This window comes from Perca fluviatilis, chromosome 7 (assembly GCF_010015445.1).
Source record: "Perca fluviatilis chromosome 7, GENO_Pfluv_1.0, whole genome shotgun sequence".
Lineage (NCBI taxonomy): Eukaryota > Metazoa > Chordata > Actinopteri > Perciformes > Percidae > Perca > Perca fluviatilis.
In genome coordinates, this window is record NC_053118.1 from 33,588,900 (window position 1) to 33,604,536 (window position 15,637).

At 38.9% G+C, this 15,637-nt stretch overlaps 1 protein-coding gene across 3 annotated transcripts; it reads right to left on the reverse strand.

Annotated features, from left to right (window-relative positions):
• Positions 1 to 1,621: 1,621 nt before the first annotated feature.
• LOC120561932 lies at positions 1,622 to 14,049 on the reverse strand. 3 transcript variants are annotated; one of them, XM_039805277.1, is made up of 6 exons: positions 13,269 to 14,049; positions 12,977 to 13,035; positions 12,343 to 12,423; positions 12,050 to 12,194; positions 7,103 to 7,338; positions 1,622 to 1,930 (listed from the first exon to the last, which is right to left on the reverse strand). In XM_039805277.1, exons 3-6 carry the CDS (start codon positions 12,403 to 12,405, stop codon positions 1,706 to 1,708), a joined length of 669 nt encoding a protein of 222 aa, XP_039661211.1. In that variant the 5' UTR covers positions 12,406 to 12,423; positions 12,977 to 13,035; positions 13,269 to 14,049; the 3' UTR covers positions 1,622 to 1,705. The 3 variants fall into 3 exon arrangements, 2 of the variants coding, with proteins under 2 accessions (XP_039661211.1, XP_039661212.1); XM_039805278.1 differs by lacking the exons at positions 1,622 to 1,930; positions 7,103 to 7,338 and adding exons at positions 10,130 to 10,342; positions 11,525 to 11,760 and having other exon boundaries at positions 13,269 to 14,044; XR_005639667.1 differs by lacking the exons at positions 12,050 to 12,194; positions 12,343 to 12,423; positions 12,977 to 13,035; positions 13,269 to 14,049 and adding exons at positions 7,718 to 7,862; positions 7,963 to 8,043; positions 8,367 to 8,406.
• Positions 14,050 to 15,637: the final 1,588 nt, after the last annotated feature.

A 15,637-nucleotide genomic window follows, 5' to 3' on the forward strand; every position in this document is an offset into this window, starting at 1 on the left:
ACATGAAATAAAACAAAACATTGAGACCATTCAGCAAAGCACTCTGGGTAACATTCAACACACAAACTGGTTGCTATGGACTCGTCACTAGGCTTGCTCCACTTCGCCATTTAAACAAAGTGGAATAAACGTACAAATGTCCAAATGTACACAAAACCCACAATCAGTTAGTAAGCTGACATCAAATGTGGTATTTAGGAAACCTTTACTGCAACCTTGGCACGGTAAGATGTCCAGACTAGCAACATTCATTTTCTTTTTTTGCGTCCTGCTGCTCCCATCGTCAGCCAGGAAATATTTTTTTTTACTAAAGCAGTATATGAAATCTGATGTATTACCTACCACCATTTAGTTGTTTTTTTGTTATTTAAGATATTTATAAAATATCTGGTCATGCCAGACGTAATTATTCCACTCATTTTTTAAACAATGCAATTATCCTTTTCAGCCAAACTCATGGGTCTGACCCGTGAGTTTGCCCCACAGCAAACTCACGGGTCAGACCCATCTGGTAGCGCAGGAGGGCTACATGGAAAGATATGCACCAAACATGCCGCTTTGAAATTTTCCTGTTTCTATGAATACAAAAGTTGGGTAACCCCCCCTCCGGACTAAAAAATGTTGGATGACCCTCCCCTCAACAAAGAATAAAAAGACATAACCCTCCCCTATTTTCCTCCGGTGGTCCATTCCATAAATACCGAATGGTCCCTAATAGAGCCAAAAAAAAAAGCTTGAGGTGTGAGCATATATGAGAACATCCTGTCTTGACATTCTTTCTCAAACATTTGTATCAAAGTAGAAACTGCAGATGCTCCTGTGCTGTTAGACCCTGTTCTACATAATTTAGAAAAGTAATTTACCCTAGGGTCCTTTGCACCATGACCTCAAGCCAAACACCCCCCCAGAAGCTTTTTTCACCTGGGTCTAACACTGGGCGAGTTAGCGTAGAGTAGCGTTAGCCGCTGAGTAGCTTAGCGCGGGGCTAATGGACCCACGTTTGTATCTCTTAAATGACCCCACTAATAATGCCCGAAATGATACCAAAGGTCTACACTATATATAGGTTATGCTCTCATAAAACGATGGATTGGAAAGTTTGTAAGTACACCAGAAGTTTATGAACACTTGCCTGCTTTCTTCTGCTACCTGCAGTTAGACAAGTGCTTAGGGCTGTCTACAAATTACTACACCGAAAAGAGATACAACAAAAATATGTATTAATTTAATGATTAAATAAGGTAATGTCTCCAAACTTACCTCAATTATTACTTGTCTCTTGCTAGTTATATTACAGCACTTACTTTTAAAAAATAAGTTAAATTAAAAAATATTTTTGTTGCATCTCTTTTTGGTTGTTGTATGTTTGTAGATGTCCCTAAGCACTTGTCTCCCAGCAGCAGCAACAACAGCAGAGAGCAGGAAGCCAGCAGGCAAGTGTTATTTACATAAACTTCTGGTGTACAACTCTCCAATCCATCGTTTTATGAGTGCATAACCTATATATACTAAGTGTAGTCCTTTGGTGATAAGTCATAAAGTGTCAGATCCGATAACCAACGTAATATCCGCGACTAATATATTAGTAAAAAGCTTCTGAAGGTATTTGGCTTCCGGTCATGGTGCAAAGGACCCTAGGGTGAATTACTCCGAACCATCACTTTAAGGAATGTGTCACCCCACTTCCTGTAATGGCCCCTGACTATCACATAAGGAAAATGCAGAAGAGAGCAAGACACACTGAGAGGGTTAACTGAGGGAATACTTGTAAGCGGGTGCCATTGTTGAGCCACTCTTCATTTTCCCATACGTACATCAGCAGATCTTTTTTGTGGTGCCACCCTTCATTTTCCCTTAAGAACTTCACCACATCTTTTGCACGGATTCTGAATGGGTTGTTAATGCAGTGCTTTTCACCAGTCATGTTGTACTAGAAACAAAAGAAAAGTGATTAAGTTAATTGTGACCTTAATGAGAGATGAATACAATGTGCAATGTTTTATCATTTGAATATACAACACTCAGTAGATCATCTTGGCTATACACTGTTGCGGCTCAAAACATCAACAGTAAGTTGGAAGGAAATTTGGAGATTTGAGGGAGCTGTTTAAAACCAACAATCACATTGTCTACCACAGCATAATGCATAATGTCACTACTGACAACTTTTGTGTCAAAAGTATTCCTTTGAGACATTTTTGGGAAATATGCTTATTTGCTGAGAGATGACTGTTAAATACAGTATGTAGCTACAGCCAATGAAAATAGAAAGAAGGAACAGTCATACATTATTAGAAGTTTGTATTGGTCCAGACTTTGGTGCCTTTTCTAATGAAGTAAATGGGGTATGGAGTTATATTCTTATCTTTATTCAAGAGTGCATTCTTTCAATTTGAGAGCATTTCTCACTGAGATTACATTCAGATTTTGTAATAATTTCCCTCAAAACCTTGCTCTCACACTTAAATAGCCACTGTTCACGCTTGGATTTGCTCTGCTTGTGCTCAAACTTTGTGCTTGGACTCAGATATGTTGTTGCTTGGACAGATTTCCTGCGCTCAGCTTTGGCCCTTCTCCTCGCACTCAGGCTGATTCTGCACACTTGCAAATCTTCTCCTCACGGATCTCTCCTGCGCGCTCAGATTTTTTAGTATTACAATCATAGACAGTATATAAGAAGGTTACTATCCTATCAAAATTCACCAACCAATAGAATGCCAGGTGTAGTGTTGACCAATGAAATGATCCCTGCCCCGCTGAGGGTGCGTTTGTTTTACGTTAGAACGTCTGTTGCGGACAACTGTAGCCAAGTTTATTTACCCCTGTCGTCAAGTTAGGTCCACAACTACGAGGGTAACATAAATTAAGCACATAGCATATGGCGCTAAAATATAGCCTAGCTTGATGTCCTCAAACAAATAGATTTTCTTTATAATGGCTACAGACTACAACCATCTGCTCCAGATCTACCTACTGTACGACTGGCTACAGACTACAACCATCTGCTCCAGATCTACCTACTGTATGACTGGCTACAGACTACAACCATCTGCTCCAGATCTACCTACCGTATGACTGGCTACAGACTACAACCATCTGCTCCAGATCTACCTACCGTATGACTGGCTACAGACTACAACCATCTGCTCCAGATCTACCTACTGTACGACTGGCTACAGACTACAACCATCTGCTCCAGATCTACCTACTGTATGACTGGCTACAGACTACAACCATCTGCTCCAGATCTACCTACTGTACGACTGGCTACAGACTACAACCATCTGCTCCAGATCTACCTACTGTACGACTGGCTACAGACTACAACCATCTGCTCCAGATCTACCTACTGTATGACTGGCTACAGACTACAACCATCTGCTCCAGATCTACCTACTGTACGACTGGCTACAGACTACAAACATCTGCAAGTTTAGTTTGTAGTGAACATCATCAACAGCTGCACTTAAAGTCTCTTGGGGTCATATGGGACTTGGTTGTTCTCCATACTGCATCATACACTATATTATTTTTCTGTTTTGTTATATTAGTAGTCTACTGACAACAGTAAGTATCATTACTTAATCACAGTATATATTATTCTGGTGTACACTGTCGACATGACACCCTACTATTGATTATACGTCACTTTAGCTTGCCACTACCTCATAACTTTGCCTTAATTGCTCTTATATAGTTACTTTATCTTCTACTAGTTGTATATTCCTCCTATTTAATTTAATTATTCTTAATTTGTGTTGCAATACCTGAATTATCCCTCTTGTGAACACTAGGCTTATCTTTATTTTAGTTCATATCATATCACCCTGCTCACAAACTCACCTGTACCTTGGTCATCTGTTTGGCAATATCAGTGTTCCTGCTACAGTAAATCCTACAGGCAAAGTGTACTGCTTCACAGTAGTATGAACCATATGCTTTTTAGGTTGTGTGTCAAATATTGTGCAGTTTATGAATTGTTTTGACAAGGTAAATTAAAGCCATTTAACAACCTGCAAGTGTTGCTGGTAAATTTAATTGTACTGTTTGTTTTTTTAATAAAGGTTACAGAACATGAAAAACCTATTTGCCTTGATGGGTTTTAATTTGTTGCAAATTTGAACATGGCTTTAATAATCTGTATCTTATTGCTCTGAAAAACTACAATGATTTAACTTGTGTGGGGTCCCAGTGACCGAAGGACAACCAAGATATTTACTTCCCTTTACTTTGTTTGAAAGCCTTCTAAACCCTGTTTCTTGTAAAGTAAGTAAGTAAAGTTTATTCTAGAAACATTTAAACACAGTTGCTTACTGACCAAAACGCTGTACAAACAAGAACTAAGGTGCTGTATTAACCCTTGTTTAGAGAGCAATTCTCAACAAAGTAAAGGGAAGTACATAATCCTTGTGTGGTCCTTCGGGTCACTGGGACCAGAAGGACAACACAAGGGTTAAGGAATATCAGTGATACTTATCAACATTTATTGAATTGATTGTATATGTTGGCAGACGTTACAGGCACCTATTCATGCAAGCAGAGAACACAATAGTTTGTTCTCTCTTTTATCACTTGGATTATGCAGGTGATGGTGCAGAAACAGGTGAAGTCCTTGTAGATCTCTGGCACTTTGGGGACAGACAGATCCAGCAACTCTCCACTGTTGTCTTTGTATAGTGTGCTCCTATTAAAGACACATTCATAGACATCAACACATAATATATTAGGTGTACATAGCTTTCTTTAACATCATTACTATCTTACCTTACCTTCTCTGCTTTGGTTTTGTAGACATCACAGTCATTTTCTCTCCCGAGCCTGGTTGTGCACCCTGTGAATTTAAGCAAGATAAATAAATGATAAGTGTATGTAACATGATGTGTGTGTAGTTGTGCATTTTAATTACAATTACATTATTATCAGACTTGCCAACGTTCTTGGTTTGTGCCACTGCTGCCTGCCCTCTGCACACAGGTGAGTACAGGGGGAACCAATGGGATTTTGACTTGGGAGTAATGTGTTGACTGGAAGAACACAGTAGTGTGGTTGTACAACACCGGTCCATGCACACAGCACAGTCCATGTAGCTCAGCAGGGGTACTTCAGTCACACCTGGCAGAAGAGAAACTGAAACAAAATACTTGTTCTTTATGTTCAATTTGCTTTGTATTGATTTCATTAGGGTAAAAATAAATAACTGCCATTTTAAATAGTGTTTTATTATAGTAGTGGAATTGTACTTACAACTTTATATACAGACTGATATGAATTGTATTATTTTTATACTAACGTTATAAGAATTTAGAACAATATCTGAAAAACATACAACAGTGATGTAAAAACTGATACAAACAATCCAGTTTCTTTTGTTTTTCAGTTATATTACAGTTGAGGTTTTACTATTGGCTCTAACGTTTGTCTGAAATTAGCCAAATCCCCAGGAACATGTTTAACCAAACAAGGAAAAATACAAAGTGGGGTCATTAAATACCAGTTGTAAATACACACATAATGTCCGTCATATGTCGTTCAATCTAGCTAAACTATAAAGAAAATCTATTTCTTTATGGACATCAAGCTAGGCTATATGTTAGCGCCATATGCTATGTGCTTAATTTATGTTACTCACCCTCGTAGTTGTGGACCTAACTTGATATGTTCCACTTCAAAGCTTTCTCCCGTTTCCTGATGGATGCAGGTGAAAGTGCCTCGACAATTCTGTGCACATTGTTGATGTAGCTATACTAATAATAAAGCGATGGACGACAGGGGTAAATAAACTCGGTTACAGTTGTCCGCAACAGACGTTCTAACGTAAAACAAACGCACCCTCAGCGGGGCAGGGATCATTTCATTGGTCAACACTACACCTGGCATTCTATTGGTTGGGGAATTTTGATAGGATTGTAACCTTCTTATATACTGTCTATGATTGTAACAATAAAAAATCTGAGCGCGCAGGAGAGATCCGAGAGGAGAAGATTTGCAAGTGTGCGAGAATCAGCCTGAGTGCGAGGAGAAGGGCCAAAGCTGAGCGCAGGAAATCTGTCCAAGCAACAACATATCTGAGTCCAAGCACAAAGTTTGAGCACAAGCAGAGCAAATCCAAGCGCGAACAGTGGCTATTTAAGTGTGAGAGCAAGGTTTTGAGGGAAATTATTACAAAATCTGAACGTAATATCAGTGAGAAATGCTCTCAAATTGAAAGAAAAATATTTCCACAAAATAAATAACAATTAAATATACGCTTATATATATACGTTTGTTTTCCTTGGTATTTGTCTCCAAACAGATTATAGCTCTGTCCAGCTCCATCCAAGCCCCTGTTTGTTTCAAGATGGCTGCAACATCATATATTTTATATATTGGTTGAAATGGTCTTTTCCCCCCCGACACCAAGTAGTATTAACAAAGAAACTAAAGCAAAACCGTTCTGAGCGTAATTTTTCTAACAGCTTCCTTACCCACTGCTTGAGAACTTTTGCAAATGTGCGCCATGTCTTTCTCACAAGCCAATCAAAGCAGACTGGGTTTTTCAAAGGGAGGGCTTAAAGAGACAGGCGCTAAAACAGAGCGTTTCAGACAGAGGGGGAATGCATGTATAGACGGACAATAAAAGAAAATAAAGTGTTTTTTGAACATTAAAGTATGTAAACATTTTCTAGTAGACACCTAAAATAGTATTAACCTGAAAATGAACGTGACATGTCTCCTTAATGAAAGACTGGAAGCAAGGGAAAACCACTAGCCTGGCTCTGTTGAAAGAAAGAAAAAAAATGGCCTCGCAGCACCTCTGAAGCTTATTAATTCAAAGATATATTTCTTTCTTTTAATCCGTTTGAAAACTGTGGCAACCTCACGGTGAGGACAAAACTCAAGGAAGTCGTTAGAGAAGTCACAAAAAATAGTTCAGAACAGAACTCCTCATAAAAACCAAAACTTGTCGTTTTTATACTTCAGTCCTTCCAAATAAGTGTATTTCCCAAAATGTCAAACTATTCATGTAAGCCTTGGTCTGAACTTAATAAAATGTGTCATGCTTTAATAAATTGGCAAGGCAGTATCAAAAATGGTGATGGGCCACTTTTAATCAGCCACGTACCTGCAGTGCAAATCTCACTCCGTAACGCACATAGGTAGCAAGGTGTTCACAGTTGTTGGCCAAGAAGTTATACGGCCAACAGTTGGCTTTTCGTTTGTTGATGCGCGCGGTCATTTCTGCTTCAGTTCCTGCCTTGTACTCCTTTCCTTTCTTGTCCTTGTATCCATCAAGGTAATTGAACACCTCAGGCTCCTCAGCCATGTCCAGTTTAGAGAAAACACAGGAAGGCCTTTTGTCTATAACCAGGGAATACATTATTAGATGTACAGTATGTAAACATTTACAACACATGTATACTTATTTCTGTCTGAAAGCTCTTTTTTTGAACATAAGCCTAGGACTCTACACTAGTGAGCCTTTACCAGGCTCAGTGCTTTAAGCTAGATGCTAACAGCAGATGTTTTTTCCATGGTCAAACTTTAGTTTAGCATGTTAGCAGCCTTGCATTTGCCAATTAGCACAAAGCATGACAAAATCACATTTCAGCATATGGTCCATGTACTGTATGGTAAAGATGGTGCTAGATGATATCAAACACCTGAGGTTTGTTTTATTGTTGCTCTCACTGTTAGATTGAATTGGCTTACTGCCTTTGGAGTTTCTAAACATACGTACTTATGCGTTCAAATATGTTCTGCCCGTCTTTTTTACCAGGGAGTGGTCTGTCGCCCACATAGACAGCATAGTGCTGGTAGGTAATGCTTTTCCCCAAAACCGTCTTACAACTGGGTTTGAAAGAAATTATATCTCCAAACTGGAACTGTTAAAGAAAGAAATGGAAATGGAAGAAATTAATTTACTGATTTGTTCTAGAGCACCACAATATGAAATAAATAGAGTACTGAAAGTTATTAACTTACTCCATTTGTGTCGACTGTGATCACCCGTTGAATGATCAAAGCCACCAAGATCAGCTTCCTCATTGTTCCCGCAGTGAACGGCTGTGATGAACATTACAATACTGTAAGGTTATCTGAAACTGATCTTTTACTAAACTCATTTGATTTTACAAGTAAAGACGTTTTCTAAAAAATTCTAGAGAGGGAAATTCATGCACCAAGAGTTCATATTCTAGATAAGAATGGCAGACACAATGACTAAAGAATAATGCTTCAACACCACAAAAACAACATGGACTCAAAATATTTCCCACGGAATTTAAGTATTCAAGCAATGAGACTGAGTTCAAGGAAGGACAGAAAGTAGAAAAGTAATAAAAGAAAAGACAGAAAGCAGACAGGAGAAAGATGAAATGATGACCTACCACGGAGGTGTTGAGGAGATGAAGTAAGCAGTACAATCAAGCTTCTTGACACCCTGAAACTACACACACACACCCACACCCGCACACACACACATACACACACACACACACACACACACACACACACACACACACACACACACACACACAGAAGAAAGACAGCTGTTGGGGAAGTGATACACGTTCACTTATTTCCACTTAGATGCACACTTGTCTTCCTGCAGCTTGCACACTTTTAAGCAGATTCATGCATGCTTGCGCACACAAACAATCACATATATACTATAATTTGGGTGGCAGTAGTGCTTACTCACACACGGCCCAGTGACAGACTGGCTATATGGAATTGAAGCAAATGCCAGAAGGGCCGCACCCCTTTTGACCCCTATGGGCCACTACTGATAATATGTCTTTGGTTAATTTTGATAAGTTTAAATTTTAGGCATGCAGCCACAGATATTCAAAATTGTACTGTGGCGAGGTGCGTGGAAAGAGTCACTCGGAAGGCAGAGTTACTAATTTCCAAGCTAGGTTATTGACAAAAATAGGGCCGGTGTGTTGCAAATGCCAGGGCCGTTTTTTGATCCCAGTCCGTCACTGACACACACACACACACACACACACACACACACACACACACACACACACACACACACACACACACACACACACACACACACACACACACACACACACACACACACACACACACACACACACGTATGCTCTTCAAGGCTTTTAGATTTTCTCTCTGGATGCCTTCTACCATGATTTGTAAAATCTTAAATTAGCTTTATCATTCTTTCATTCTCTTGTTTCTAATGAATATGCTGTACATATTATGTTCTATGTTCAGTAACCGAATAAACATTCATTCATTCATATACTCTGGATTTAAAATGTTCTATATGTCTCCTGTCAGCATGACTGCGGTTAATACAATAAATATTACCGGTACTTTTTTCTTTCACTTTTCCTGTGTGTGTGATGTCTGTGACGTATCTGTACACTGTTATAAACCGCAGTCAGATTTAGGGCTCTCTGTGTGTTAATGCACATATAGCTTAGTGGTTTACAACAGGTTCCTTTTTCACAGCCACAAAGTGTACCTGAGTAACCCACTAAAGCCTCTCCTGCTCACTTACAACAAGTCATTTTGAAAAATATCATAAAGGTGCAGGACTAGGAAGTGAGAATGTCAATTTTTTGGTCAGAGAAAAAATGTGAATATTGCTCAGGGCTGTATGACGTATTCTCTTAATTAACTAGTTTCCTTTTGATTTGAAACTCTTCTTACTGTAGCTGTACGTTACACCGTGTCTCTAGTCCTCCTTCTCTGAATACACAGGATGCATTCAGGAACAGTATTGAGAGTTGGTCACAGGCGTTTTGGTAGAGCTTAGAGCCCAACACAATCACTGAGTTCTGTGTGAAAATAGCCTTTTTATAGACCGCTGTAATAATGAATATAGGAGGGTATCTGTTCTGTCAGTCACTCAGACTGAAACCCGCTCGTGTGCTGTTAGACCCTGTTCTGATTTAAGTAATGCTTGTGGGACAACTAGTTACCTTCCAGTTTTACCACCAATTCAGTATGGAAACTTACTCTTTCTAAGTTGTGCCATGTTTTGGATTTGGGTTTGGATTGTCAAAATAGTTTTGATATGCAAGCAATGCTACATTTCTTGAGAGAGTAGCCTATAACCTTTTTTTTTTTTTTACACCAACATGAACAATAAAACATCCACTTGCTCATTGTTTTTATTTCAAATAACACAACATGTCACATCAGGACGGAGCAGAAGAGAGCAAGACAGGCTGAGAGGGTTGATTGATGGAGTACTTCTTAGCCGTCGGAGCTGCTGGGCTCGTTTGGGGCACACTGGATTTTCCCTTACGTACTTTATCATGTGTTTTGTATCGATTCTCTGTGTAAGTTGGTTGTTGTTGCACCGGTTTTCACCAGTCATGTTGAACTGTAAACAAAACAAGAGTGATTAAATTAATTGTGACCCTCCTGAGAGATAAATACATTATCATCACAAGCCGGCAGTGTTAAATTCAGCGTATATTAGAGAAACCAGAACTTGTTAGTCAGTCACACTGATTTGTAATAATGTAAATAACGTAAAAAGCTTTGGAGCAACATGTTGAGTGTGTCTGGATAGAGACAATAACTGTTTTGGGAATGACATTTTGGGAAATACACTACGCTTATTTTCTGAGAGATGTCTGTTAAATATGAAGCTACAGCTAGCTTAGCCTAAGGGCTCCTGCACACTGCCTGTGTGGCGTGAGCGTGTCAGCTGCGTGGCGGGTCCATTTTTATTTCGGCTCCCATGTTAACAGGTTAGAGCTTACACACTGCCTGCGTCATAAGCACGTCTCAAAAACGTGTGCATTCTAGAAAATAGAAATAGAACCGACGCCTATTTTTCAGGCGACACGCAAGTGTGTTGGAAGCCTTTCCAGGCAAAATAGAATAGGAAAAGCTCTTTATATGTCATTTTGACATGAATACATTTAATAAATGACATTTTGATGTTTGAAAGTCTCTAGGTTTTGACATAAATGCAGATATAAATGTAATTAAAAATTAAAAATAATTATCGATTTTCAAATATTGAACCTGTCAATACAGAACAAAATATTCTGTAGCCTATTTTGCCGTCAATACTGCCGACGTTGTCTTTGCTGTAATCAAAATAAAGTTGAAGAACACGCTATTATTTCATTTTATCAATGAGAAACATCCATGTGTCCAGACAAGGCTAGGAGCAGCAGCGTCAGACACATTTCTGGTGTGCAAAGACAAAGAAAACTCCACGCAGCCGCCACGCAACTGACACGCAACAGAAATGCCACGCTCACGCCACGCTCACGCCACGCAGCCAGGGTGCAGAAGGCCTAAAGGGGACATATCATAAAACTCACTCTTTCAATGCTTGTGCACATACATTTGGGTATCTGCTGTTTCCCCTTTTAGCCTTTGTGTTACACTAAGCTAACCGCCTCTCTCCAAATAAGCGTATTTCCCAAAATGTCAAACTCTATTCTTTTAAGCTCTGGTTGGTACTTAATTAAATTGGTCATTCTTTTGTCAATTGGCGAGGCAGTAGGAAAAATGGTGATGGGCCACTGTTAAATCAGCCACGTACCTGCAGTGCAACCTTCACTCCATAACGCACATAGGTAGCAAGGTGTTCACAGTTGTTGCTAATGACTTCATACGCCCAACATCTGTTTTTGGATTGTTTAATGCGCTCAATTATTTGTTGCTTAGTTCCTGCCGTGTACATATTTCCATTATTGTCCTTGTATCCATCGAGGTAATTGGTCACCTTAGGATCCTCAGCCATGTCCAGTGTAGAGAAAACACAGGAATCAATCGCTCCTATAACCAGGGAATAAATTGTTAGAGGTAGCCTACAGTACATTTACAATAAATGTATACCTATTTCTGTCAAACTAGCTCTTTTTTAATAAACAAGCCTGGGAGTCTGTACTACCAGGCTCAGTGATGCCAACAGCAGATATGTTTCCAATGTTCATATCTTATTTAATCATGTTAGCATCTTAGTGTAAATTAGCATTAAACACAACTGATGGACAGGTTTGGAGGTAGCTGGTCTGAGCAAAGCATGACAAAAGCACCTTCACCTTCAATTTGTATGCATACGTACTCAGGCGTTCATATATGTTCGCTCCGCTGCCTTTACCGGGAAGGTCTTCATCACCCACATAAATAGCAAAGTGCTGGTAGTAAAATTGTTTCCCAGCAAACTGTATACACCTGGGTTTGAAAGAAATGATATCTCCAAACTGGAACTGTGAAAGAAAGAAATGTAAATAGAAGAGATGCATTTACTGAAACATTATAGAACACCACGATCCAAAAGACTTAACATGATGTGTATGAAATAATGACAAAAATTGAGTAGTAGCATAAATACAATACTGAAAGTCATTAACTTACTCCATTTATGTCAACTGTGATCACCAGCTGAATGATCAAAGCCACCAAGATCAGATTCCTCATTGTTCCAGCAGTGAATGGCTGTGAGGAACATTAAATAAAAAAATAAAATGTTTAGCTATAGTGTCAAATCATAACAAAAGTTATGTCAGGACACTTTACACATAGAGTAGGTCCAGACCACACTCATAACGTATCACATCGTTTACAGAGACCCAACAATTACCACCAAGAGCAAGTATTCGGCGCGACAGTGGTGAGGAAAAACTTTTAACAGCCAGAAACCTCACAGACAGAACCTGACTGTTGGTGGGCGGCCATCTGATGCCACCGCGACCAGTACAATAATTACAAGATGGGAACATAATCTGAAACTATTCCTTTACTAAATTTATTTGATTTCTGAAGTTTGACCATTTTCCAAAATTCCTAAAGAGGGCAATGTCATGCACTAAAGGTAGTGAATATATTTTACATAAGAATGGCAGACACAATGACTTAAGATTTCACTCAACAAAAAACAACATTAACTCAAAACGTTTTCAAGACTGTGTTCAAGAAAGGACAGAAAGTAGAAAAGTAATAAAAAGAAAAGACAGAAAGCAGACAGTGGACTGATGTAATGATGACCTACCACTGATGTGTTGAAGAGATGAAGTAAGCAGTACGATCAAGCTTCTTGACACTCTGAAACTACACACACACACACACACACACACACACATACACTTAACAAATAGTTCACCAAATTGGGATCTTTCTCTGGCATTTTCTCTACAATCCATAGGCCAAAAATTCAACAATGTTCCAAATTTTGCTAAACCAAACATGTCCTCAAATTTCTGTCATTATAACACAAAGATTACCACCAACTCACAGTTAGAATTTAGGGCAAGGACATTTCTTCCTAGTGTCAAAGGTCTTACCTTCTTCAATGAGATCGAGGAAGCCTGTTGGGGCAGAGGAAGGCATCACCTTATATACTGTTCAGAACAGCATATCTGATAATATCGTGTCTTTGTTCAGCCCATGTGCCAATCTGCCGTGGCTGTCCCCATACACGTTTTAATGCCCCGACCTACGACAAGGTTTCACTTATCAACTCTGACAGTTACAGTAGCCTACCTGTGGTCGGCTGAAAACACATTTCTTTAATGAGCAATAAACTCCATCACACAATTCTTCATATCCACAATTGGGAATTCCCCACAAACTTTGACTTCTGTACTGGTCACCAGCTAAACTCCCTAGGTGTGTTAAGTGCTTTGTGTCTGAGGCCAGGAAGGGGATTTTCTTGTCACAAGCTCCTAAAAGAAAAGAAAAGTTTGGTTCATATAGTGCATTTTATTCCTGTCGTCCTCACAAATGACATCTTGAGAAATCAAATTGAAATTGTATCACAAAACCTCTTTTAGCTCTTAGCTTTGTTTTTTTATTATTAATTATCACCCTCACATCAACCTCTTTTCCAACGGTGGCAGGCAGCTGCTTTCAGCACACAAGCTCTGATAAACTGTACACTACCTGCCTAGGTGAACACAACAGAACAAGAGGCACATATCTTCCTCACAGCATTGTAGAGGCCAATAACAGAGCTAAAATGAGTGAATATTGGACTTACATTCATCAGGTGGAAACACAAACACCACGCCAAATGAATGATCATCATGATAAAAAAAAGTTCTATAAAAATGTTAAAAAACTGTTAAAAAGCAGTTAAAGTTAGTGGTAAACTGTTACAGCAGTGGGCATTATCTGTACTTTTTATGTAATGAAATGTGGACATTATTGAAAACAAAATAGTTACTATGAGTTGGAACGTTACAGACACATGTACTTTTCTGTTATTTATATTTTGTTACAGTAATGTGTATACTTCTCTCTCTTTGTGTTTAAAGGTTTTCCACCTGCTAAATGGCTAAACTGTTATAAACGACTAAACTATTAAACATATTAAGACCTACAAAAAAAATCCCAAATGCCTTCCTAATGGCTGAAGCAATAATTCAAATGGAACGGTCAAGTTGAACTGTTGAAGTCTGCCAAAATAAAAGGATGCTTGGTCATTGAAAGAAATCCAGTTCTTAATTCCGGGGTGGATGCATCAAATCCCTTTCAAGTGGGGAATCTGCACAACAATTAGAGGAGACTTGACAATGTTGCTCTATATGTCTGATAGCAGTAAGGAGGCAGCTGTTTGCTAATATGTTAGAGATACCAACTCTAAAAGGCAAAAAGATATTTAAGTGCTGAGTGACTGGCTCCATGTTTTAGAGTTCTCTTGAAGCCTAGAGGCTACCTTTTCTAATTTAAGGCTGTATTTTTTAACACAGTGCTGTTGTCGGTTTACATTACCAGTTATTAGCACAAACATTTGGCACACTGTTTATGCATTTTGAGTACTTGTCTTTTAATTGACCGGATGAGTTTTTTTTAAAAGAGTCTTGTGAGGAAGAAAGTTAAAGTCTGAGCAGATAAATACTTTAATAATAATAATAATAATAATAATAATAATAATAATAATAATACATTTTATTTAAAGGCGCCTTTCTTGGCACTCAAGGACACCGTACAGGGATACATAAGACATTTAAAAGCAGCAAAAAATATAAATAAAAAAATAAAACAACAGAAAGAGACAGAGCAATTGACATCAAGTGGAATAGGCAGTTTTAAACAGATGTGTTTTGAGTTGCAATTTGAAATGGGGGAATGAGTCGATGTTTCTGAGTTGGGGTGGTAATGAATTCCAGAGACAGTGAGCAGAGTGGCTGAATGCTCTGCTCCCCATGGTGGTGAGACAGGCGGAGGGGACAGACAGGTGTATGGAGGAAGAGGATCTGAGGGAGCGGGAGGGAGTAGGAACCTGGATCACTTTACTGTGGATTTACTCTCGGGGAGACACTTTGACACACAAACTACAAGGAGAGACCTGCAGACATTAGAAAAACTTGCTCCATTTCACTGACAGCAAACTACATTCTGTTCTCAATCCTGGAGAAAGACTCTTTAATTTGCATTTGATCCCTATGGCCTGCAACCAAGGATGATGCTGTGATGTTGGGGTGGGTGCAGCATGACTGTTACCAGAAGGTTCCACGTGTAATCCCCCAATTACCCCAAATGTCCGCCAAATTACAATACACTATGTTTAATGTTACTTCATAGCTCTTTCAATGCTTATTTAAAGCTGCATTATAACGTAGGCCATTATATGAAAAACTCAAAAGACAAATGTACATTGCAGCAGTCATAAAAGATAAAGATACACTTTGTTCTAACAGATTATTGATAG